The sequence below is a fragment of the Salvelinus sp. IW2-2015 genome, linkage group LG18 (genome assembly GCF_002910315.2).
Source record: "Salvelinus sp. IW2-2015 linkage group LG18, ASM291031v2, whole genome shotgun sequence".
NCBI classification, from domain to species: domain Eukaryota; kingdom Metazoa; phylum Chordata; class Actinopteri; order Salmoniformes; family Salmonidae; genus Salvelinus; species Salvelinus sp. IW2-2015.
The window spans coordinates 30,499,213-30,526,377 of NC_036858.1; the positions used below are offsets into that span (position 1 = coordinate 30,499,213).

Consider the following 27,165-nt stretch of genomic DNA (forward strand, 5'->3'; position numbering starts at 1 on the left):
CTAGCCACTGAGAGGTCAGCATAGCACATCATATCATATGTGAGGGACTATTGGCTGTGATTGAAGCTTGAAGACATCCTCCTATTCTTGTATCTGTACCTTTTCTATCCGATAGTCATTGCGTTCACTGTCATATTCCTCTCCTGCTTTTTTTTATGCAGGCTCTTTTTACCAGATGAAAGGGGAATGTGTCTGAAGTTGGTTGGAATGGCAAACATAAAGGAATGTGTGTATCGTGAGGGAGAGGTTAGAAAATGGCATTCATTCCAAGTTCTCTCACTAAGCCCACTGTTAACATAAGTGACAGTGCCATATCAAGCTATGCAGATGTGTGTACATCGTGTTCTTGTGTCTAGACAACCCCATGTCCTTCTGTGGTCCTCAGATGTTTCTTGCTCCCAGCTCGGGATCCCCACTCCCCACCGAGACTGGCTAACCACTGTAGGGCTGGTGGTGGAGAGGAGGAGGCTTCAGTCAGAGACCAGGACTGTTTAAGGTATCACCATCCACCATGTCGATCTGATCCTTACCTATATCTCACTCTTCTACACATCTTTATCCATCTACAGTTGAAGTTCGAGAAGTAGATACATACCTTAAGCCAATACATTTAAACAGTTTTCACCAATTCCTGACATTTAATCCTGAGATAAAAATATCCCTGCTGTAGGTCAATTAGGATCACCACTTTATTTATAAGAATGTGAAATGTCAGAATAAATAGTAGAAATAATGAATTTATTCAGACTTTATTTCTTTATCATATTCCCATGGAGTCAGAAGTTTACCATACACCGCAATTAGATTTGTGTAAGCCATTGCCTTTAAATTGTTTACTTGGGTCAAAATGTTATCGTGTAGCCTTCCACAAGAACATATATACCCACAATAAGTGGGATTTGAGCCCATATCTCCATGAAGAGGCTGGTGTTAACTGAGTCAGGTTTATAGGCCTCCTTGCTCGCCACACGGCTTTTCAGTTCTGGCCCACAAATGTTCTATGGATTAGGTCAGGCTTGTGATGGGCCACTCCAATTGCCTTGACTTTGTTGTCCTTAAGCCATTTGCCCAACTTTGGGAAGTGGTGCTTGGGTCATTGTCCATTTGGGAAGACCCATTTGCGGACCAAGCTCTTAAAGTTCCTGACTGCACTGTCTGAGATGGTGCTTCAATATATCCACATAATTTCCTCCCTCATGATGCCATTTATTTTGGGAAGTGCAACAGTCCCTCCTGCAGCAAAGCACCCCCACAACATGATGCTGCCACCCCATGCCTCACTGTTGGGATAGTGTTCTTCGGCTTGCAAGCGCCCCCCTTTCCTACATTGTGTGGTCAAACAGTTTATTGTTTGTTCATCAGACCAGAGGAACATTTCTCCAAAAAGTAAAATTTTTGTCCCCATGTGCAGTCGCAAACCTTGTCTGGCTTTTTTTTGATGGCGGTTTTGGAGCAGTTATGTCAATATAGGACTCATTTTACTGTGGATACAGATACTTTTGTACCGGTTTCCGCAGCATCTTCACAAGGTTGTTGCTGTTGTTCTGGGATTTGATTGGGACTTTTCTCAGAAAAGTACGTTCATCTCTAGGAGACAGAACGCTTCTCCTTCCTGAGTGGTAGACGGCTGCGTGGTCCCATGGTGTTTATACTGCATACTATTGTTTTGTACAGGATGAACGTGGTACCTTCAGGCGTTTGGAAATGCTCCCAAGGATGAACCAAACTCGCGGAGGTCTACCAATTTTCTTTCTGAGGCCTTCTTCTGATTTTCCCATGATGTCAAGCAAAGAGGCACTGAGTTTTGAAGGTAGGGCCTTGAAATTCATCAACAGGTACACCTCCAATTGACTCAAATGATGTCAATTAGCCTCTCAGAAGCTTCTAAAGCCATGATATAATTTTCTGGAATTTTCCAAGCTGTTTAAAGGCACAGTCAACTTAGTGTATGCAAACTCCTGACCCACTGAATTGTGATACAGTGAAATTGATAAGTGAAATAATCTGTCTGTAAACAATTGTTTGGAAAATTACTTGTGTCATGCAAGTAGATGTCCTAACCGACTTGCAAAAACTATAGTTTGTTAACAAGAAATTTGTGGTGTGGTTGAAAAACAAGGTTTAATGACTCCTAACCTAAGTGTATGTAAACGTCCAACTTCAACTGTTCATGCCTCACGTCTCTTCTCCTTGACCCCTTACAAGAAGAGCACGAAAGAGGCGAGAGGGTGTGAGAAGAAAGATTGAATGAAAGCCTGGCTGTTTGTGTTTCAGGTACTATGTGGAACAACACTTCAGACACCCTTTTTTGAGAGATGGTTTTACTGTGAAAACCTGGGACCCAGCTGGTGCCTGTGATTCAAGAGAGTGGACTTATTATCATTGATTTTAGTCTTGCATGAAACAACACTTTGCAATGGACATTAGGCTCAGCAGTGTTATACTCAGCTGATGCTGTGTTTCTCAGGTTTTTTGCGTCGGAGCAGCACAGAACAGGCAAGCCAAACCCAGGTGAGTCCCCATCTCACAAAATGACACAATGGGAATGGTGAGCTTCAATAGGTTGACATCAGTTTGGCACTCTACTAATGACTGAAAATGCATTATGTCCTGATTTTCCCAACTTTTATTTGTGTGTGGTTTTACGGGGTCTGGTAGATATTTTGCTGTGCTGGTGTATGCCTACTACCGAGAGGCCCTGGGCAACTTTCATGGGGATAGGGACCACAAAAAACTTTAACTCATCATAAATGGCCATAGTGCTCATGGATCTGAGTACGCCATGGGGGGAGAAGATTTTGCATTTTTATAAACTAATTTTATGCAATTCTACTCATTTTGCCATGGGGCAGATGTATTTTTTGCAGTTTTACAGCTACTTCCTGCAAGTCTACACATTTTGCCTTAGGGTAGAGGCAAATGTTTGCAGTTTTAATATGATAACTGATGATCAATGGGCCCACCCTGGTCAGTCATTCGACCAATGCTTACTAACAGGTTTACATAGGGCCGCTAGACTAATTACCAATCCCAAAAAAATGTTAGCTGATATGGGCTAATTTAGGGGACTGCTGATGCCAACAACCAATTTTGAAATTTCACCTTGTGTATTCTACTATTCCTAACTCAAGATAAGTTAAGACCCACACTGAGCCCCCCCCCCCAAAAATTTTTTATATAATAATAAATAAATAAAAGAAACGTTCTCTCACTGTCAACTGCGTTTATTTTCAGCAAACTTAACGTGTAAAATATTGTATGAACATAACAGATTCAACACTGAGACATAAACTGAACAATTCCACAGACATGTGACAAACAGAAATTGGAATGGTACCCTGAACAAAGGGGGGTCAAATCAAAAGTATTGTGTGGCCAGCAGCTGCATTAAGTACGCTGTGCATCTCCTCCTAGGACAGCACCAGATTTGCCAGTTCTGCTGTGGATGTTACTCCACTCTTCCATCAAGCACTGCAAGTTCCCGGACATTTCTAGGGAATGCCGTAGTACTCACCCTCCAATCAACAGGTCCCAGATGTCCAATGGATTGAGATCCGGCCTTCGCTGGCCATGGCAGAACAGTGACATCCCTGTCTTGAGAAATCACGCACAAGAACGAGCAATATTGGACTGGTGGCATTCAGCTGGAGGTCATGTCAGGATGAGGCTGCAGGAGGGTACACATGAGGGAGGAGCATGTCTTCCCTGTAACCGACACAGCGTTGAGATTGCCTGCAATGACAACAAGCTCAGTCCGATGATGCTGTGACACACACCCCCCCAGACCATGGACGGACCCTCCACTCCAAATCGATTCCGCTCCAGAGTTACAGGCCTCGGTGTGAACGCTCATTCCTTCGACGATAAACGCAAAATCCAACCATTAGCCCTGGTGAACAAAACCCGCGACTTGTCAGTGAAGAGCACTTTTTGCCATTCCTGTCTAGTCCAGCGACGGAGGGTTTGTGCCATAGGCGACCTTGTTGCCGGTGATGTTTTTATTTATTATATGTGTGCAAATGGGCATGAGGAGGTAAGGAAATGAATAGGCCATAGTAGCAAAGTAATTACAATTTGAGCAGATAACACGGAGTCATAGATGAGCAGATGATGCTGTGTAAGTAGTGATACTGGTGTGCAAAAAAAGAGCAAAATAAAATAAAAGCAATATGGGGATGAAGGTAGGTAGATTTGTGGGCTATTTACAGATGGGACTATGTACAGCCTGCCAGGCGATCGGTTAGGCTGCTCAGATAGCTGATGTTTAAGTTAGTGAGGGAATGTAAGTCTCCAGCCTCAGCATATTTTGCAATTCGTTCAGTCACTGGCAGGCAGAGCTGGAAGGAAGGCGGGCCAAAGTAGGTGTTGGGCTTTGGGGATGACCAGGAGATATACCTGTTAAGCATATCCAGTTTAGGTCAACCTAACAGAACAAAAATCTGAAGATAGATGGGGGGCAATCAATTCACATATGGTGTATAGGGCACAGCTGGGAGCTGAGGGGGGTCTATAACAGCGGCAACAGTGAGAGACTTATTTCTGGAGAGATAAAAAAAAAAAAATTGAAGCTTTGAAACTGGTTTAGTGCATAGAGCTTTGAGCTATCTCTGCAGTAGATTGCAACTCCTCCCCCTTTGGCAGTTCTATCTTGACAGAGAAGGTTGTAGTTGGGTATGGAAATCTCAGAATTTTTGGTGGCCTTCCTAAGCCAGGATTCAGACAAGGCAAGGACATCAGGGTTGGCGGAGTGTGCTAAAGCAGTGAGTAAAACAAACTTAGGGAGGAGGCTTCTGATGTTAACATGCATGAAACCAAGGCTTTTTCAATTACAGAAGTCAACAAATGAGAGTGCCTGGGGACACGCAGGGCCTGGGTTAGCCTCCACATCAGCCGAGGAACAGAGGAGGAGTAGGATGAGGGTACGGCTAAAGGCTAGCAAAACTGGTCGTCCAGTGCATTGGGGACAGAGAATAAAAGGAGCAGATTTCTGGGCGTGGTAGAATAGATTCAGAGCATAATGTGCAGACAGGGGTATGGTAGGGTGTGGGTACAGTGGAGGTAAGCCCAGGCACTGAGTGATGATAAGAGAGGTTGCATCTCTGGACACMCTGGGTATACTGGGMGAGATCACCGCATGTGTGGGAGGTGGGACAAAGGAGGTATCTGAGGCATGTACAGTGGGACTAGGGGCTCCGCAGTAACCTAAAACAATGATAACTATCCTAAACAACAGTATACAAGGCATATTGCCATTTGAGAGAGACATAAAGCGAGGCATAAAGCAATCACAGGTGTTGATTGGGAGAGCTAGCTAAGACAACAACGGGCAATACAACAACAGCTAATCAGCTAAGACAACAACAACAGGTATAATGGCGATGAATTGGCAGAGAGGGTCAGTTAACTACACACAGGGCCTGAGTTCGGGGCTAGGGACGACAGATAAACAAAGGTTATCAAAATGGAGGAGCGTGATAAATGAACAGTCCAGCAGGCATCAGCTATGTAGCCAAGTGATCATAGGGTCCAGTGTGCAGCAATAGATGGAACAYGGAAGCCTTGGGGTATATGTTGCTACGCTAGCACGCGGGAGACACAGCGTTTAAAGTTAGCATGCCGGGGTAAGGAGAAGCGTCTGCTCCGACGTCCGGCAAGGGCCTCTAGGTCACCTACCCCAGGATAAGTGCAACATCAGAGATGACATACAATGGTTCCAGACACTACCCCACACATCTTGTCTCAGACATTATCTCCCCCAAGGCCAAAGGAGGGAGTGACTGGTGCACAGACGTTGTGGAGACAAGTAATTAGTTCCCCATTAATCACACCATCACTTCACATGGTTTAGAATAGGTAAGACACGTTCACATATGAAGACAATGTTCCCWCCTGTCCTCTTCTCCTTCTGATATTCTGCACAGCACCAGAGACATGTGATAGACAAGCCTGACTTCACCCCTCTCTGGGACCCAGGTGACTGATCCCCAGCTGAGGGAGGAAGTGCAACTGCCAACACCAGAGTCCAAAGGGATATATTCTAATAACAAGCATATCATATAAGCATATTATGTAGATAAGACATCTTAATTATCTATGTTAACTAACTAATTATGACTTCTGCCACACCCATCCCTGTCCTATGTGTTATCATTTTATGTGTTATCGTAGTGCATACTGTATCGCACTGAGATGCATTCCTGCCTCTGTTTGTCTAGATGAGGRCTTCAGACAGCCTCCCTTCCCCATGAACACCATGCATGTGATGACCCCCTTCAACTTCAGAGACTGGGTGGAAAAACAGCAACCCTCCCTGGCCAGTGGACGCACCATTGACATGTTTGGCGCCCAGTTTGAGACAGAGGTGACCCTGGCATATCCCAATTATGACTTAGTTATTTCTCTGACCTTTCACATCGATTGAGACGTTTCAAAGCGATCAAATCAAATGTATTTATATAGCCCTTCTTACATCAGCTGATATCTCAAAGTGCTGTACAGAAACCCAGCCTAAAACCCCAAACAGCAAGCAATGCAGGTGTAGAAGCACGGTGGCTAGGAAAAACTCCCTAGAAAGGCCAAAACCTAGGAAGAAACCTAGAGAGGAACCAGGCTGTGAGGGGTGGCCAGTCCTTTCTGGCTGTGCCGGGTGGAGATTATAACGAAACATAGCCAAGATGTCAAATGTTCATAAATGACCAGCATGGTCAAATAGTAATAATCACAGTAGTTGTCGAGGTGCAGCAAGTCAGCACCTCAAGAGTAAATGTCAGTTGGCTTTTCATAGCCGATCATTAAGAGTATCTCTACCGCTCCTGCGGTCTCTAGAGAGTTGAAAACAGCAGGTTGACATGTAAGCATGTCCGGTGAACAGGTCAGCGTTCCATAGCCGCAGGCAGAACAGTTGAAACTGGAGCAGCAGCAAGGCCAGGTGGACTGGGGACAGCAAGGAGTCATCATGCCAGGTAGTCCTGAGGCATGGTCCTAGGGCTCAGGTCCTCCGAGAGAGAAAGAAAGAGAGAAGACTCTAGACTCAGTCTAGACTGAGCGCCCCACTGATTCAAACTCATGACTCGGTAATATTGAAAGTTGAATACATGTTGCTCGTTTGTGTGTTGATTATGCTGCTCATTGTTGTAGTAGGAGGGAAGTGAGCTATAATTCAATTAGGACTGGTTTATCAGTTTAGTGAGTGTATAGATGATGATGATGATGTTTCTTCTACTACTCTGTGAAAGACCCTCCTGTATGGGCCCGGGCAGACAGAGGCTTGTGAACYAGAAACTGATGTCTGGATATGGCAGCAGGTATGTCTCCTATTACTACTCTATTAGAGTATTTGCATTTCTTTCATGTTATCACGCCTTCATTATTTATTTCAATTTGTGCCATTTCTCTCTCTTCCTTTACATCTATCTGCTTCCCTCTGTCTATTTGCACTTTGTCTCACTCTCACCCTCTCTTCCTCTATCAGGAGGGATGCTCCCAGGTGACTCTGGATGGCCAAGAGTTCCCTCTATCCACAGGAGACAGTCTACTCATTCCWGGACACAGCCAGTGAGTGGGATGATGAGTATGATAATAAGAGAAGGAAAAAGACGATTGAGGGGATGTGTGCATGTTTGTGAATGACCCCAAGCAATGGCTTTTGAGGAAAAAAAGGTTGAATTCAAGCATCACAAGAAAAGAGAAGTTAGGCACCTGTCTGTCAGATYCAGTAGTTGCTGTTATTTTGTGGTTCGATAGAGGAATCTGTTTGACTTTGTATTTGTCTGATTTCTATGCTGCAGGTACCAATGGAGTCGGTCTGAGGGGAYCGTTTCCCTGTTTGTCGCTCAGAACCCAGAGAGGAAGCGTGCATGACCTCTGATGACCACACTCTCTTCTGTGACACACAAGGAAAAAGGAGGGTCAGCAAAAGAGATTGTATGCTCTTTTGCTACAGAGAGCATGATAATATCCCTGTCATTAATTACGTTGAAGAATAACTCTCTGTAATGAACTCAAAGATCAGATATGGAGAGGTAGAGTAAAACAGGGAGTAAAACTATTTGTTATAGAACATCTTCACAAACGTAATTTAAATAATAAACTTGATTGAGTTGCAGAATATTTTCATGCTTTCGGAATTAACCTCTTTCAGCTAGGGGGCAGAATTTTTATGTTTGGAAAAATAACATTCCCAAGGTAAACGGACTATTTCTCAGGTGCAGATGCCTAGAATATGCATAATAATTTGACAGATTTAGTAGAAAACACTCATAAAGTTTCCAAAACTGTCAAAATATTGTCTGATGATATTAACAGAACTGATTTTGCAGGCGAAAACCTGAGGAAATCCAACCCGGAAGTGCCTTATATTTTGAAAGATCCCTGTTCCGTTGCCTGCCCCTCCTCCATTTAAAGGGTATCAACCAGATTCATTTTCCAATGGCTTCCTCAGGCTGTGACCAGGCTTTAGACATAGTTTCAAGCTTTTATTTTGAAAAATGAGCGAGATTTTTCAAACGTGTCAGGTGTCCTTTGATTAGTTCCTGCGCAGATGTAGCTCGACAGATGTAGCTCGACATTTTCTTTCTCTGTAGTATTGAATAGGTTACCGTCCGGTTGAAATATTATCGATTATTTTTGTTAAAAACAACCTGAGGATTGATTATAAAAAAACTTTGACATGTTTCTACGAACATTACGGATACTTTTTTTGAATTTTCGTCTGCCCTCGTCTGCCCTTCAGGACCGGAACGAGCATGTGGTTTTCTGAACATAACGCGCAAACCAAATGGCGGTTTTTGGTTATAGAACTAATCTTTATCGAACAAAAAGAACATTTATTGTGTAACTGGGAGTCTCGTGAGTACAAACATCCGAAGATTATCAAAGGTAAGCGATTAATTGTGTTGCTTTTCTGACTTTTGTGACCAAGCTAATTTAGGCTAGCTGTTCTTAGTGTTTTGTCTAGTGATTGATAAACTCACAAACGCTTGGATTGCTTTCGCTGTATATTTTCAAAATCTGACACGATAGGTGGATTAACAACAAGCTAAGCTGGTGTTTGGTATATTTCACTTGTGATTTCATGATTATAAATATTTTTAGTATTTTTTTTTTTATTTGGCGCTCTGCAGTTTAGTGGTTGTTGTTGATAAAAGATCCCGGTAACGGGATCCGTAGCGTCAAGAAGTTTTAATAACATACTTGTATGCCATCTGTAAATTCTAACACACTTCTTTTGAAAGATATCCTGTAGTAGAACTGCATAAGTGTTGCTCTCCACTTTCTGGAGGACCGGGTTTTGAAATCAGTGGAATTAGAGTTCGATAGCTAAGGGTATGGAGAAACACCTGTCTCCGGATTATATCTTCAAACTAAGGCAACCATGGCATCCGTGACAGAGAGGGAGAAGCGTCCATCCATGTATAGGTAAGATAGTCTAGCTAGCTACATTTTCAGATATTACACATTTCAAATTTTGTCAGAAAGTCATTTTCATTTCAAGTTAAAGTGTAGTGTTATCTAGCCCGCTAACGTTAGCTGGCTGGCTCGCTAACGTTACGTGTATGATATGTGTTAATAATATTTATTCATATTTACATTTACATTTAAGTCATTTAGCAGACGCTCTTATCCAGAGCGACTTACAAATTGGTGCATTCACCTTATGATATCCAGTGGAACAACCACTTTACAATAGTGCATCTAACCATTTAAGGGGGAGGGGGGGTTAGGAGGATTACTTTATCCTATCCTAGGTATTCCTTAAAGAGGTGTGGTTTCAGGTGTCTCCGGAAGGGTGATTGACTCCGCTGACCTGGCGTCGTGAGGGAGTTTGTTCCACCATTGGGGTGCCAGAGCAGCGAACAGTTTGACTGGGCTGAGCGGGAACTGTACTTCCTCAGAGGTAGGGAGGCGAGCAGGCCAGAGGTGGATGAACGCAGTGCCTGTTTGGTGTAGGGCCTGATCAGAGCCTGAAGGTACGGAGGTGCCGTTCCCCTCACAGCTCCGTAGGCAAGCACCATGGTCTTGTAGCGGATGCGAGCTTCAACTGGAAAGCCAGTGGAGAGAGCGGAGGAGCCGGGGTGACGTGAGAGAACTTGGGAAGGTTGAACACCAGACGGGCTGCGGCGTTCTGGATAGTTGTAGGGGTTTAATGGCACAGGCAGGGAGCCAGCCAACAGCGAGTTGCAGTAATCCAGACGGGAGATGACAAGTGCCTGGATTAGGACCTGCGCCGCTTCCTGTGTGAGGCAGGGTCTACTCTGCGAATGTTGTAGAGCATGAACCTACAGGAACGGGTCACCGCCTTGATGTTGTTGAGAACGACAGGGTGTTGTCCAGGATCACGCCAAGGTTCTTAGCGCTCTGGGAGGAGGACACAATGGAGTTGTCAACCGTGATGGCGAGATCATGGAACGGGCAGTCCTTCCCCGGGAGGAAGAGCAGCTCCGTCTTGCCGAGGTTCAGCTTGAGGTGGTGATCCGTCATCCACACTGATATGTCTGCCAGACATGCAGAGATGCGATTCGCCACCTGGTTATCAGAGGGGGAAAGGAGAAGATTAATTGTGTGTCGTCTGCATAGCAATGATAGGAGAGGCCATGTGAGGTTATGACAGAGCCAAGTGACTTGGTGTATAGCGAGAATAGGAGAGGGCCTAGAACAGAGCCCTGGGGGACACCAGTGGTGAGAGCACGTGGGTGCGGAGACAGATTCTCGCCACGCCACCTGGTAGGAGCGACCTGTCAGGTAGGACGCAATCCAAGCGTGGGCCGCGCCGGAGATGCCCAACTCGGAGAGGGTGAGAGGAGATCTGATGGTTCACAGTATCAAAGGCAGCCGATAGGTCTAGAAGATGAGAGCAGAGGAGAGAGAGTTAGCTTTAGCAGTGCGGAGCGCCTCGTGACACAGAGAAGAGCAGTCTCAGTTGAATGACTAGTCTTGAAACCTGACTGATTTGGATCAAGAAGGTCATTCTGAGAGAGATAGCAGGAGAGCTGGCCAAGGACGGCACGTTCAAGAGTTTTGGAGAGAAAAGAAAGAAGGGATACTGGTCTGTAGTTGTTGACATCGGACGGATCGAGTGTAGTTTTTTCAGAAGGGGTGCAACTCTCGCTCTCTTGAAGACGGAAGGGACGTAGCCAGCGGTCAAGGATGAGTTGATGAGCGAGTGAGGTAAGGGAGAAGGTCTCCGGAAATGGTCTGGAGAAGAGAGGAGGGGATAGGGTCAAGCGGGCAGGGTGTGGGCGGCCGGCCGTCACAAGACGCGAGATTTCATCTGGAGAGAGAGGGGAGAAAGAGGTCAAAGCACAGGGTAGGGCAGTGTGAGCAGAACAGCCGGTGTCGTTTGACTTAGCAAACGAGGATCGGATGTCGTCGACCTTCTTTTCAAAATGGTTGACGAAGTCATCCGCAGAGAGAGGAGGGGGGAGGAGGGGAGGAGGATTCAGGAGGGAGGAGAAGGTGGCAAAGAGCTTCCTAGGGTTAGAGGCAGATGCTTGGAATTTAGAGTGGTAGAAAGTGGCTTTAGCAGCAGAGACAGAAGAGGAGAAAGTAGAGAGGAGGGAGTGAAAGGATGCCAGGTCCGCAGGGAGGCGAGTTTTCCTCCATTTCCGCTCGGCTGCCGGAGCCCTGTTCTGTGAGCTCGCAGTGAGTCGTCGAGCCACGGAGCAGGAGGGGAGGACCGAGCCGGCCTGGAGGATAGGGGACATAGAGAGTCAAAGGATGCAGAAAGGGAGGAGAGGAGGGTTGAGGAGGCAGAATCAGGAGATAGGTTGGAGAAGGTTTGAGCAGAGGGAAGAGATGATAGGATGGAAGAGGAGAGAGTAGCGGGGGAGAGAAGCGAAGGTTGGGACGGCGCGATACCATCCGAGTAGGGGCAGTGTGGGAAGTGTTAGATGAGAGCGAGAGGGAAAAGGATACAAGGTAGTGGTCGGAGACTTGAGGGGAGTTGCAGTGAGATTAGTGGAAGAACAGCATCTTGTAAAGATGAGGTCAAGCGTATTGCCTGCCTTGTGAGTAGGGGGGGAAGGTGAGAGGTGAGGTCAAAAGAGGAGAGGAGTGGAAAGAAGGAGGCAGAGAGGAATGAGTCAAAGGTAGACGTGGGGAGGTTAAAGTCACCCAGAACTGTGAGAGGTGAGCCATCCTCAGGAAAGGAACTTATCAGGGCGTCAAGCTCATTGATGAACTCTCCAAGGGAACCTGGAGGGCGATAAATGATAAGGATGTTAAGCTTGAAAGGGCTGGTAACTGTGACAGCATGGAATTCAAAGGAGGCGATAGACAGATGGGGCAGGGGAGAAAGAGAGAATGTCCACTTGGGAGAGATGAGGATCCCAGTGCACCGCCCCGCTGACCAGAAGCTCTCGGGGTGTGCGAGAACACGTGGGCAGACGAGGCGAGAGCAGTAGGAGTAGCAGTGTTGTCAGTGGTAATCCATGTTTCCGTCAGTGCCAAGAAGTCGAGGGACTGGAGGGACGCATAGGCTGAGATGAACTCTGCCTTGTTGGCCGCAGATCGGCAGTTCCAGAGGCTGCCGGAGACCTGGAACTCCACGTGGGTCGTGCGCGCTGGAACCACCAGGTTAGAATGCGGCGGCCACGCGGTGTGAAGCGTTTGTATGGTCTGTGCAGAGAGGAGAGAGAGGGATAGACAGACACATAGTTGACAGGCTACAGAAGAGGCTACGCTAATGCAAAGGAGATTAGAATGACAAGTGGACTACACGTCTCGAATGTTCAGGAAAGTTAAGCTTACGTTGCAAAAATAAAATAAAATCTTATTGACTGAAATCTTATTGACTAAAATGATATAGTACTGCTGGCGGTGAAGTAGGCTGGCTAGCAGTGGCTGCGTGTTGACTTTGTTTGAACGTGTAGCTGGCTAGGTAACCTCGACAATTACTCAAAAACTACACAATTATCTTGGATACAAGACAGCAAAGACAACTATGTTGTCATATGTCAGAGAGACATTTGCTTTGCTAGTTTTATATTATTTTATTTTACCTTTATTAACTAGGCAAGTCAGTAAGAACAAATCTTATTTTCAATGACGGCCTAGGAACAGTGGTTAACTGCCTGTTCAGGGGCAGAACGACAGATTTGTACCTTGTCAGCTCGGGGATTTGAACTTGCAACCTTTCGGTACTAGTCCAACGCTCTAAACCACTAGGCTACCCTGCCCCCGCTGTGCTAGTTATAGGCTAATGGTAGCTAGCTAACATTGAACCTGATTCATGCACAGTAGAAACGTCATGAGTTGGGATTATGGTTCATTGTTTAGCTAGATAGCTACATATCTTAACAAAGGACTCCACTATGCAAGTAACCATTTCAAAAMAATGTTTGTTCATGATGTCACTGTGACAACTGTTGATAGACGTAGCTGGTAAATTCTCTCTGGCTATCTACTCCGATTTCAGAGCACTCTCATCTGAGTGTGCCAGAGTGCACAATAACTGAAAAATGTACACCCGCTGAAGATGGCGCCGGAGGGGATGGCTGACATTTTATTTGTTTTTTTYCATTGTTTGWAGCTTATTTTGTAAATAATGTTGCTGCTACCGTCTCTTCTGACCGAAAAGAGCTTCTGGACATTAGAACAGCGATTACTCACCTTGAACTGGATGAAGAATTTTTCTTTAACGAGTCGGATGAGAGGGATTTACTCCAGACACGCCAGAACAAGCCCTAATCCCCGTCATTCGCATGAGGAGGTATCGCGGAAGGTGATCGGGGTGCCATAGGTACTATTGGCCAATGTACAATCACTGGACAATAAAGTGGACGAACCACAAGCAATTATATCCTACCAACGGGACATTAAAAACTGTGATATCTTATGTTTCACCGAGTCGTGGCTYAACGACGACATGAATAACATACAACTGGCGGGTTACACACTGTATCGGCAAGATTGAACAGCAGCCTCTGGTAAGACAAGGGGTGGCGGTCTATATATATTTGTAAACTACAGCTGGTGCTACAGTTGGRGCTGGGCCAACAGCCTGGCATGCAGGCCCTCCATGAAGAAGATGGCTAAGGCATAGACGGGGAGGGCCCAAAGGCTGGTGTMTCCTGCCAGCCTCCTGTCCTGAGTCTCCCACCAGTCACATAAAGCGGCAAAGCCCATRTCASACAGGCAGCCGTGCAGGGCGTAAACATAGAGGCGGTATTGAGGCGACAGGGGATGATGGGTCACCCACTCTGGTTACTCTCATCAGCCTCTGTCACAAGAGGACAAGATGAACACTTGTCGCACACCATAAAAAAATGTTAGGACCTGTCCAAACCGTTCAAAGGACAGTACAGTCAATGATGTGTGATAAGTGCACAGAGTCAAATCAAATCAGGAACACCTTCCATGATGCCATCTATCCGAGAACAAGAACAAAGGACCTTGTGAAGATGCTGGAGGAAACAGGTACAAAAGTATCGATATCCACAGTAAAACGAGCCCTATATCGACATAACTTGAAAGGCTGCTCACCAAGGAAGAAGCCACTGCTCCAAAACCGCCATAAAACAGCCAGACTATGGTTTTCAACTGCACATGGGGACAAAGATCGTACTTTTTGGAAAAATGTCCTCTGGTCTGATGAAACAAAAATAGAACTGTTTGGCCATAATYACCATCATTATGTTTGGAGGAAAAAGGGGGAAGATTGCAAGCCGAAGAACACCATCCCAACCGTGAAGCACGGGGGTGGCAGCATCATGTTGTGGGGGTGCTTTGCTGCAGGATGGACTGGTGCACTTCACAAAATAGATGGCATCATGAGGCAGGAAAATTATGTGGATATATTGAAGCAACATCTCAAGACATCAGTCGGAAGTTAAAGCTTGGTCGCAAATGGGTCTTCCAAATNATGGACAATGACCCCAAGCATACTTCCAAAGTTGTGGCAAAATAGCTTAAGGACAACAAAGTCAAGGTATTGGAGCGGCCATCACAAGGCCATGACCTCAATCCAGAACTGAAAAAGCATGTGTGAGCAAGGAGGCCTASAAACCTGACTCAGTTACACCAGTTATGTCAGGAGGAATGGGCCAAAATTCACCCAACAAATTGTGGGAAGCTTGTAGAAGGCTACCAGWAATGTTTGACCCAAGTTAGACAATTTAAAGGCAATGCTACCAAATACTAATTGAGTGTATATAAACTTCTGACCCACTGGAAATGTGATGAAAGAAATAAAAGKTGAAATAAATCATTTTTTTGCTCAGAAAACTTGYGGGGCCAAATAAAACCACACGTGAGCCAAAATTTGGGGAACCCTGCTCATCAGTTTCCCGTGTGTATTAATAATGATCCACTCCACAAAGAACATCCACCCAACTTTACACAACTGTGGGAAGCATTGGAGTAACATGAGCCAGCATCCCTGTGTAACGCTTTCGACACCTTGTAGAGTCCATGCCCCAATGAATTTTGGCTGTACTGAGTGCAAATGGGGGCGGGGTGCAACGCAATATTGAAGGTGTTCTTAATGTTTTGTACACTCATTTTACTTCCTTACTGTGAACCCCACACTGAGGCATGACTTCTGTTATCTTCCATATAACATTGACGCAATGCTGCACTATATTTAATTTAATTAAGACCAAGTTAACCCCAGAGTGTAAAGCCCCAACCGGATGTATGTAAGATACAGATCTGTTATCTTCATTTGACGTGTTTTTCACAGCAGGAAAATAATCATGCAGCAACAGGAAATGTGAATTATTATCTGGATTCTTAAAAATCAGGGGTTGATACATTTTGATTACGGCAAATCAAGTCTGACATTTGAAAGTGGAAATTTTACATTTTAGGATTATTTTTAAACCTTACCATGTTGACAGTTTCAAATCAAATCAAATTGTATTTGTCACATGCACCATATACAACAGGTGTAATAGACCTTACAGTGAAATGCTTACTTACAAGCCCTTAACCAACAATGCAGTTTTAACAAAAAAATAAGTTTTAAGTAAAAATAATGAATAATTTAAGAGCAGCAGTAAAATAACAATAGCGAGGCTATATACAAGGGGTACCGGTACAGAGTCAATGTGCGGGGGCACAGGTTAGTCGAGGTAGTTGAGGTAATATATACATGTAGGTAGAGTTAAAGTAACAGTTTATTACCATGCTTACTTAAAGCGATGGAATTAAGGGGATCTGTGAGCATGCTGTCAATGACATGGTGTATTGTGTTTCTACGTCTGCTGTGCATATTATGGGATAGAGGCAGTAGCTTTGCGTGGGTAAAATCTCTGGGGAAGCCAGGCCAGTAAAAAAGACATCACAAAACCAGAAAGCAAGTCCACAGAGCAAATATTGTATGTAACAAATAGTTATATAACCTGCAGCATGGTCAAGCAAGTTAATGTTTTCGACAGTTTACTAAAGAACTACTGATTTAGAACCACAGAGTTACCGTAAGTCAGCACACAGACAATGGGAGAACTGCTRCCGCCATTCCAGCACCATTTCAACTTAAACATTTAAACATCATCAAATCAACAAGGCTATATATGCTGAGTTTAATAAACTGAAAACAAACCTAAAGATACCAAAAACTATTTACTCCAATCAATGTTGCTAAATATCATGTGGCTGTCTATGGTACTGATTTGTCATTTTTGTCATTTCTATTAGGATCCCCCATTAGCTAACGCCGTAACGCTAGCTAATCTTCCCGGGGTCCAACACCAATTAACAAGGCATTACAAACAACCACAAATCAAGACTTCACAAACATTCAACAAGTAGACAATACAGACAATTAAAATACCTGACAGGAAACACATTTATCATTCAGTTGATGCTTTCTATTTCCTGTCCAGTCARAAGGTCTATCTTGAAGGTAGATTAACTTTMTATCCTGAGAGAAATATGGATTGGTAAAGAGTTCCATTCAGCTATTGCTCTATGTAAAACTGTAGATTTAAGGTGATTTGTCCTTGACTTGGGTTGTCTTAGCTGCCCTGAATTTGCCTGTCTGGTTTGATGGTACAGTCCTTTGAACAGTCTGGACTGTTCAATGTGAGAACAGTCCAGACTATTCAACGTGAGAACAGTCCAGACTGTTCAGCAACAATAACAAGTAAAAAATAACATGGCTATATACAGGGAGTACCAGTACCGGGTCAATGTMCAGGGGTACGACGTAATAGTGGTAGCTATGTACATATAGGTAGGGGTAAATTGACAGGGCAACAGAAAAGATAGATAATAGAATGAGGTGTAGCAGCAGCGTATGTGGTGATAGTGTGTGTGTGTGAGTGTGTGTGGCGTCAGTATGCATGCATGCAGAGCCGCAGGAAGTAGGGGTGCTGAGAGAGCTGCTGCATCCCCAGAATTTTGTTGTTGTTGTATTTATTAATAATATATTCGTTTTTTCTTCACAAAAGTAGTGCATTGGTCCTTTACTAGTCCTGTATTAGCAGACAGATATACGCAAAACACACCCCCCCAAACATCTTCCCGCAGCTATGCATGTGTGTGCATGTTTTGTGTGTGTGTGGGCATATGTAGTGTGTGTGTGTGTGTTAGGGTGTCAGTGTAAGTATTGCATGTTTGAGTGTGTGGGTAGAGTCCATTGTGTGCATAGAGTCAGTGCAAGAGAGTTAGTTCAAAAAAGGGTCAATGCAGGTAGACTGAGAAGCCATTTGATTAGCTATTAAGCAATCTGGTTTATCAGTCTTATTGATTGGTGGTAGAAGCTGTTCAGTGTCTTGTTGGTTCCAGACTTACTAGCACCGCTTGCTGTGTGGTAGCAGAGAGAACAGTCTATGGCTTGGATGGCTGGAGTAAATTGACAATATTTTGGGCATTCCTCTGACACTGCCTGGTATGCAAACTGCTCGGCCTCCGACCGCAAGGCACTATAGAGGGTAGTGCYTARGGCCCAGTACATCACTGGGGCCAAGCTTCCTTCCATCCAGGACCTCTATACCAGGCGGTGTCAGAGGAAGGCCCTAAAAATTGTCAAAGACTCCAGCCACCCTAGACATAGACGGTTCTCTCTGCTACCACATGGCAAGCGATACCAGAGGTCCAAGTCTAGGTCCAAGAGGCTTCTAAACAGCTTCTACCCCCAAGCCATAAGACWCCTGAACATCTAATCAAATGACTACCCAGACTATTTGCATTCCCCTCCCCCCCTCTTTACACTGCTGCTACTCTCTGTTATTATCTATGTATAGTCACTATAATAACTCTAAATACATGTACATATTACATCAATTACCTCGACTAACTTGTGCCCCTGCACATTGATTCTGTACTGGTACCCCCTGTACATAGCCTCGCTATTGTTATTMTACTGCTGCTCTTTAATTAATTGTTACTTTTAATTGTTATTGTTATTTGTTTTTTATTTAAATATATACTTTTTTATTGTTGGTCAGGGCTTGTAAGTAAGCATTTCACWGTAAGATCTATACCTGTTGTATTCGGCGCACGTGACACATTACATTTGATTTGATCTGATAGAGGTCCTGGATAGCAGGGAGCTTGGCCCCAATGATGTACTGGGGCATACTCACCACTCTCTGTAGCGCCTTGCGGTTAAATGCCTTGCAGTTGCCGTACCAAGCGGTGATGAAGCCAGTCAAGATGCTCTCAATGATGCAGCTGTAGAACCTTTTGAGGATCTGAGGGCCCATCCCAAAATCTTTTCAGCCACCTGAGGGGGAAGAAGCGCTGTCGTGCTCTCTTTACAACTGTGTGGAACATGTTAATTCCTTAGTGATGTGGACAGTTATAGTATTATGCAGCACAGAGCAGTTAATCATTTTCACAAAATAAATTTTCTTGACTTCTCCATATATCTGTATGGTCTGGCTTAGTGCACATAGTCATGGTAGACCCGTGCCAGTGCATATCAGGAGACAACTCTATTCATCTCTGTCACATTTAGGCTTCTTTCTTAATAATCTGTTGCCGTTATGATTTATTACCATGTCCAAGTGGGATGGTTTGACATGGTTCACTCCACATGTTTAAATTTTCAGTTACAGCTCAGCTACTGGACCAATTATTTCTGAAACCTACTAACATTTAGTTATACAATATTAGAAATGTCATTTTGACAGGTTCACCAGGCAAGGAAACAAAAAGAACCCAAAACATTCAAAGACAGATCGAGAAGGAAATGTATGCCACCCTTATTATTTTCAAATAATTTCCACTTGTATTTATAGCTTTGTATTTTTACACTAGTTGCAACATCAACTTCCTTCTCGACTTGTGTTTAACCCTTACATCCAGTGTGACTCTTACACCGAGTACAGTTTGCTAAATGGTTGTAAGAATACACTCTAAAAACATTATACCACTGCAGTTATACAGTATATAGTTAAACATGTAGTTATATGCTTACTACTGTATTTGTAGCACCACCCATGTTTGATTGTATGTATGTCGGTATGTCTTATATTGGTAAAAATATTTGCCAATCTTTTGACGCTCCTTACCAAGTGCAATGAATGTTAAAGCTGTGACTCAAAGGGGAAACACACGATTTCAATACATGCTTTCCCATTGAATGCCTCTTTGATATTCAATGCAAAGTTTGAGAGAATGCCAAGATTGTACAAAGCTGTCATCAAGGCAAAGGGTGGCTATTTGAAGAATCTCAAATATAAAATATATTTTGATTTGTTTAGCACTTCTTTGGATACTACATGATTCCATATGTGTTATTCCATAATTTTGATGTCTTCACTATTATTCTACAATATAGAAAATAGTAAAAATAAAGAAAAACCTTTAAATTAATAGGTGTTCTAAAACTTTTGATCAGTAGCGTAAATATACAGTACTAGTCAAAAGTTTGGACACACCTACTCAAACCCTGGAATGAGTAGGTGTGTCCAAACTTTTGACTGGTACTGTACATATATACACTGCTCAAAAAAATAAAGGGAACACTTAAACAACACAATGTAACTCCAAGTCAATCACACTTCTGTGAAATCAAACTGTCCACTTAGGAAGCAACACTGATTGTCAATAAATTGCACATGCTATTGTGCAAATGGAATAGACAACAGGTGGAAATTATAGGCAATTAGCAAGACACCCCCAATAAAGGAGTGGTTCTGCAGGTGGTGACCACAGACCACTTCTCAGTTCCTATGCTTCCTGGCTGATGTTTTGSTCACTTTTGAATGCTGGCGGTGCTTTCACTCTAGTGGTAGCATGAGACGGAGTCTACAACCCACACAAGTGGCTCAGGTAGTGCAGCTCATCCAGGATTGGCCACATTCAATGCGAGCTGTGGCAAGAAGGTTTGCTGTGTCTGTCAGCGTAGTGTCCAGAGCATGGATGCGCTACCAGGAGACAGGCTAGTACATCAGGAGACGTGGAGGAGGCCGTAGGAGGGCAAACACCCAGCAGCAGAGACCGCTACCTCCGCCTTTGAGCAGGAGGAGCACTGCCAGAGCCCTGCAAAATGACCTCCAGCAGGCCACAAATGTGCATGTGTCTGCTCAAACGGTCAGAAACAGACTCCATGAGGGTGGTATGAGGGCCCGACGTCCACAGGTGGGGGTTGTGCTTACAGCCCAACACCGTGCAGGACGTTTGGCATTTGCCAGAGAATACCAAGATTGGCAAATTCGCCACTGGCGCCCTGTGCTCTTCACAGATGAAAGCAGGTTACACCTGAGCACGTGACAGACGTGACAGAGTCTGGAGACGCCGTGGAGAACCTTCTGCTGCCTGCAACATCCTCCAGCATGACCGGTTTGGCGGTGGGTCAGTCATGGTGTGGGGTGGCATCTTTGGGGGCCGACAGCCCTCCATGTGCTCGCCAGAGGAAGCCTGACTGCCATTAGGTACCGAGATGAGATCCTCAGACCCTTGTGGACCATATGCTGTGGCGGTTGGCCCTGGGTTCCTCCTAATGCAAGACAATGCTAGACCTCATGTGGCTGGAGGGTGTCAGCAGTTCCTGCAAGAGGAGGCATTGATGCTATGGACTGGCCCGCCCGTTCCCCAGACCTGAATCCAATTGAGCACATCTGGGACATCATGTTTCGCTCCATCCACCAACGCCACGTTGCACCACAGATGTCGAGGAGTTGGGGATGCTTTAGTCCAGGTCTGGGAGGAGATGCCTCAGGAGACCATCCGCCACCTCATCAGGAGCATGCCCAGGCGTTGTAGGGAGGTCATACAGGCACGTGGAGGCCACACACACTACTGAGCCTCATTTTGACTTGTTTAAGACATTACATCAAAGTTGGATCAGCCTGTAGTGTGGTTTTCCACTTTAATTTTGAGTGTGACTCCAAATCCAGACCTCCATGGGTTGATATATTTGATTTCCATTGATAATTTTTGTGTGATTTTGTTGTCAGCACATTCAACTATGTAAAGAAAAAAGTATTTAATAAGAATATTTCATTCATTCAGATCTAGGATGTGTTATTTAGTGTTCCCTTTATTTTTTTGAGCAGTGTATATACAGTATATATATACAGTTGAAGTCGGAAGTTTACATACACCTTAGCAAAATACATGTTCTGGGATTGATTTGCACTTTTCGCACCAAAGTAAGTTCATCTCTAGGAGACAGAACGCGTCTCCTTCCTGAGTGGTATGACTGCTGCGTGGTCCCATGGTGTTTATACTTGCATACTATTGTTTGTACAGATGAACGTGATACCTTCAAGTGTTCGGTAAAATGCTCCCAAGGATAAACCAGACTTGTGGAGGTCTACAAACAATTTTTTTTCTGAGGTCTTGGCTGATTGCTTTTGACTTCCCCGTGATGTCAAGCAAAGAGGCACTGAGTTTGAAGGTAGGCCTTGAAATTCATCCACAGGTACAACTCCAATTGACTCAAATTATGTCAATAAGCCTATCAGAAGCTTCTAAAGCCATTACATCATTTTCTGGAATTTTCCAAGCTAATTAAAGGCACAGTCAACTTAGTGTATGTAAACCTCTGACCCACTGGAATTGCTATACAGTGAATTATAAGTGAAATAATCTGTCTATAAACAATTGATGGAAAAATAAATTGTGTCATGCACAAAGAAGATGTCCTAACCGACTTGCCAAAACTATATTTTGTTAACAAGAAATTTGTGGAGTGGTTGAAAAACGAGTTTTAATGACTCCAACCTAAGTGTATGTAAACTTCCGATTTCAACTGTATATATACAGTTGAAGTCGGAAGTTTACATACACCTTAGCCAAATAAATTTWAACTCAGTTTTTCACAATTCCTGACATTCAAACCTAGTAAAAATAATCTGTTTTAGGTCAGTTAAGATCACCACTTTATTTTAAGAATGTGAAATGTCAGAAAAATAGTAGYGAGAATGATTTATTTATTTCATCACATTCCCAGAGGGTCAGAAGTTTACATACACTCAATTCGTATTTGGTAGCATTGCCTTTAAATTGTTTAAATTGGGTCAAACATTTCGGGTAGCCTTCCACAAGCTTCCCACAATAAGTTAGGTGAATTTTGGCCCATTCTTCCTGACATAACTGGTGTAACTGAGTCAGGTTTGTCGGCCTCCTTGCTCGCACATACTTTTTCAGTTCTTCACACAAATTTTCTATAGGATTGAGGTCAGGGCGTCGTGATGGCCACTCCAATACCTTGACTGTGTTGTCCTTTTTGTCAATAACAGCTGCGCAATGTTTAATATTAAAGAAGTCTCGAGGTATTGCTTGCCTGAGGTAGAGTACCTTGTGATAAGTTGTAGACCACACTATCTACCAAGAGAGTTCTCATCTATATTATTCATAGCCGTCTATTTACCACCACAGACCAATGCTGGTACTAACACCGCACTCAACCAACTCTGTAAGGCCATAAGCCAACAAAAAATGCTCATCCAGAAGCGGCGCTCCTAGTGGCCGTGGACTTTAATGTAGGCAAACTTAAATCAGTTTAACCAATTTTTTTTACAAGCATGTCACATGTGCAACCAGAYGAAAAAAAACTGTAGACCACCTTTACTCAGACCGTACATACATATCCCAACCAGAAGCCATGGATTACAGGCAACATCCGCATCGAACTAAAGGCTAGAGCTGCCGCTTTCAAGGAAGAGGACACTAATCCGGAGGCTTATAAGAAATCTGGCTATGCCCTCAGACGAACCATCAAACAAGCAAAGTGTCAATACAGGATTAAGATTGAATCCTACTACACCGACTATGACGCTCGTCGGATGTGGTTAGGGCTTGAAAACTATTACGGACTACAAAGGGAAACTCAGACGCAAGCTGCCCAGTGACGCGAGCATACCAGATGAGCTAAATGCCTTTTATGCTTGCGTCGAGGCAAGCAACACTGAAGCATGCACGAGAGCACCAGCTGTTCTGCATGACTGTATGATAACGCTCTCGGTAGCCGATGTGAGCAAGACCTTTAAACAGGTCAACATTCCCAAAGCTGCGGGGCCAGACGGATTACCAGGACGTGTACTCCAAGCATGCGCGGACCAACTGGCAAGTGTCTTCACTGACATTTTCAACCTCTCCCTGACCGAGTCTGTAATACCTACATGTTTCAAGCAGACCACCATAGTCCCTGTGCCCAAAGAAGCAAAGGTAACCTGACTAAATGATTACCGGTCGGTAGCCATGAAGAGCTTTGAAAGGCTGGTCATGGCTCACATCAACAGCATACTCCCGGATACCTTAGACCCACTCCAATTCGCATACCACCTCAACAGATCCACAGATGACGCAATCTCAATCGTAGTCTACACTGCCCTTTCCCACTTGTACAAAAGGAACACCTATGTGAGAATGCTGTTCATTGACTACAGCTCAGCATTCAACACCATAGAGCCCACGAAGCTCATCATTAAACTAAGGATCCTGATTAAACACCTCCCTCTGCAACTGGATCCTGGACTTCCTAATGGGCCGCCCCCCAGGTGATAAGGGTAGGCAACAACACGTCTGCCACGCTGACCCTCAACACTGAGGCTCCTCAGGGGTGTGTACTTAGCCACCTCAATAACTCCCTGTTCACACACAACTGCGTTGCCAAACACGACTCCAACACCATCATTAAGTTTGCTGACAACAAAACAGTGGTAGGCCTGATCACAGACAATGATGAAACAGCCTATAGGGAGGAGATCAGAGAACTGGCAGTGTGGTCTCAGGACAACAACCTCTCCCTCAATGTGAGCAAGACAAAGGAGCTGATCGTGGACTACAGGAAAATTCAGGCCGAACAGGCCCCCATTAACATCGACGGGACTGTAGTGGAGCGGGTTGAGAGTTTCAAGTTCCTTGGTGTCCACATCACCAACGAAATATCATGGTCCAAACATACCAAGACAGTCGTGAAGAGGGCACGACAAAACCTTTTTCCCCTCGGGAGACTGAAAAGATTTGGCATGGATCCCCAGTTCCTCAAAAAGTTATACAGCTGCACCATCGAGAGCATCCTGACCAGTTGCGTGACCACCTGGTATGGCAACTGCTCGGCATCTGACCGTATGTCGCTACAACGAAATGAGAGTTTCTACACTGTTCTCTCCGCAAGGCAATCAAACAGGCTAAGTCCCAGTACAGAGACAAAATCGAGTCGCAATTCAACAGCTCAGACACAAGAAGTATGTGGCAGGTCTACAGTCAATCACGGATTACAAAAAGAAAACACGCCCCGTCGCGGACCAGGATGTCTTGCTCCCAGACAGGCTAAACAACTTTTTTGCCGCTTTGAGGACAATACAGTGCCACTGACACGGCCCCCTACCAAAACCCTGCGGGCTCTCCTTCACTGCAGCCGAGTGAGTAAAACATTTAAACGTGTTAACCCTCGCAAGGCTGCAGGCCCAGACGCATTCCCAGCCGCCGCTCCAGAGCATGCGCAGACCAGCTGGCTGGTGTGTTTACGGACATATTCAATCAATCCTTATCCCAGTTGCTGTTCCCACATGCTTCAAGAGGCCACCATTGTTCCTGTTCCCAGAAAGCTAAGGTAACTGAGCTAAACGACTACCGCCCCGTAGCACTCACTTCCGTCATCATGAAGTGCTTTGAGAGACTAGTCAAGGACCATATCACCTCCACCCTACCGGACACCCTAGACCCACTCCAATTTGCTTACCGACCCAATAGGTCCACAGACGACGCAATCGCAACCACACTGCACACTGCCCTAACCCATCTGGACAAGAGGAATACCCATGTGAGAATGCTGTTCATCGATTACAGCTCAGCATTTAACACCATAGTACCCTCCAAACTCGTCATCAAGCTCGAGACCCTGGGTCTCGACCCGCCTGTGCAACTGGGTCCTGGACTCCTGACGGGCCGCCCCCAGGTGGTGAGGTAGTAACAACATCTCCACCCCGCTGATCCTCAACACTGGCCCACAAGGTGCGTCTGAGCCCTCTCCTGTACTCCCTGTTCACCCACGACTGCCGTGGCCATGCACGCCTCCAACTCAATCATCAGTTTGCGGATGACACTACAGTGGTAGGCTTGATTACCAACAACACGGAGACGCCTACAGGAGGAGGTGAGGGCCCTCGGAGTGTGGTGTCAGGAAAATAACCTCACACTCAACGTCAACAAAACAAAGGAGATGATTGTGGACTTCAGGAACAGCAGAGGGAGCACCCCCCTATCCACATCGACGGGTCAGAGTGGAGAAGGGAAAGTTTTAAGTTCCTCTGTACACATCACGGACAAAACTGAATTGGTCCACCCACACAGACAGCGTTGTGAAGAAGGCGCAGCAGCGCGCTCTTCAACCTCAGGAGGCTGAAGAAATTCGGCTTGTCACCAAAAGCAATCACAAACTTCACAGATGCACAATCGAGAGCATCCTGTCGGGCTGTTCACCGCCTGGTACGGCAACTGCTCCGCCCACAACCGTAAGGCTCTCCAGAGGGTAGTGAGGTCTGCCAGAACCACCACCGGGGGCAAAACTACCTGCCCTCCAGGACACCTACACACCCGATGTCACAGGTAAGGCCATAAGATCATTCAAGGACAACAACCACCCAAGCCACTGCCTGTTCACCCGCTATCATCCAGAAGGCGAGGTCAGTACAGGTGCATCAAAGCAGGGACCGAGAGACTGAAAAACAGCTTCTATCTCAAGGCCTATCAGACTGTTAAACAGCCACCACTAACATTTAGCGGCCGCGCCAACATACTGACTCAACACCAGCCACTTTAAAAATGGGAATTGATGGAAATTATGTAAAAATGAGCACTAGCCACTTTAAACAATGCCACTTAATATAAATGTTACATACCCTACATTACCCATCTCATATGTATATACTGTACTCTATATCATCTACTGCATCTTGCCATCTTTATGTAATACACTGTACCACTAGCCACTTTAACTATGCCACTTTATGTTTACATACCCTACAGTACTCATCTCTATTATTATACCGTACTCTATACCATCTACTGCATCTTGCCATGCCGTTCTTGTACCACCACTCATTCATATATCTTTATGTACATATTCTTTATCCCTTTACACTTGTGTGTGTGTATAAGGTAGTAGTTGTGGAATTGTTAGGTTAGATTACTTGTTGGTTATTACTGCATTGTCGGAACTAGAAGCACAAGCATTTCGCTACACTCGCATTAACATCTGCTAACCATGTGTATGTGACTAATAAAATTTGATTTGATTTGATTTGATTTACAGAGGGTAGTGRATACGGCCCAATACATCACTGGGGCCAAGCTTCTTGCCATCCACAAACTATATAATAGGCGGTGTCAGAGGAAAGCCTATAAAATTGTCAGAGACTCCAGTCACCCAAGTCATAGACTGTTTTCCCTGCTACCGCACTGCAAGCGGTACCGGAGCGCCAAGTCAATGACCAAAAGGCTCCTCAACAGCTTCTACCCCTGGGCCATAAGACTGCTGAACAATTAATCAAATCACCACCGGACTATTTACATTGTTCTGTACACTGCTGCTACTCCCTGTTTATTATCTATTTATAGTCACTTCATCCTTACCTACATGTACAAATTACCTCAACTAACCTGTAGCCCCGCACACTGACTTGGTACRGGTGCCCCCTTGTATATAGCCTCGTTATTGTTATGTTATTACGTTACTTTTTTAATAATTTTTACTTCATTTGGTAAATATTTTCTTAACTCTTCTTGAACTGCACTGTTGGTTAAGGGCTTGTAAGTAAGCATTTC

At 44.7% G+C, this 27,165-nt stretch overlaps 2 protein-coding genes across 2 annotated transcripts in view; both read left to right on the plus strand.

Annotated features, from left to right (window-relative positions):
• Window positions 1-7,917, plus strand: part of haao (3-hydroxyanthranilate 3,4-dioxygenase) — a 15,654-nt gene extending 7,737 nt beyond the window's left edge. Inside the window, exons 7-10 of the mRNA XM_070448421.1 lie at window positions 6,216-6,361; window positions 7,236-7,304; window positions 7,472-7,554; window positions 7,788-7,917. Coding sequence (XP_070304522.1) covers window positions 6,216-6,361; window positions 7,236-7,304; window positions 7,472-7,554; window positions 7,788-7,860 — 371 coding nt within the window. The 3' untranslated portion in view covers window positions 7,861-7,917. The remainder of the gene's footprint in view (window positions 1-6,215; window positions 6,362-7,235; window positions 7,305-7,471; window positions 7,555-7,787) is intronic.
• Window positions 7,918-11,423: 3,506 nt separating this feature from the next.
• Window positions 11,424-27,165, plus strand: part of hcar1-3 (hydroxycarboxylic acid receptor 1-3) — a 28,068-nt gene continuing 12,326 nt past the window's right edge. The window contains exon 1 of the mRNA XM_024006736.2: window positions 11,424-12,573. The gene's annotated coding sequence lies outside the window, so the exon portion shown is untranslated. The remainder of the gene's footprint in view (window positions 12,574-27,165) is intronic.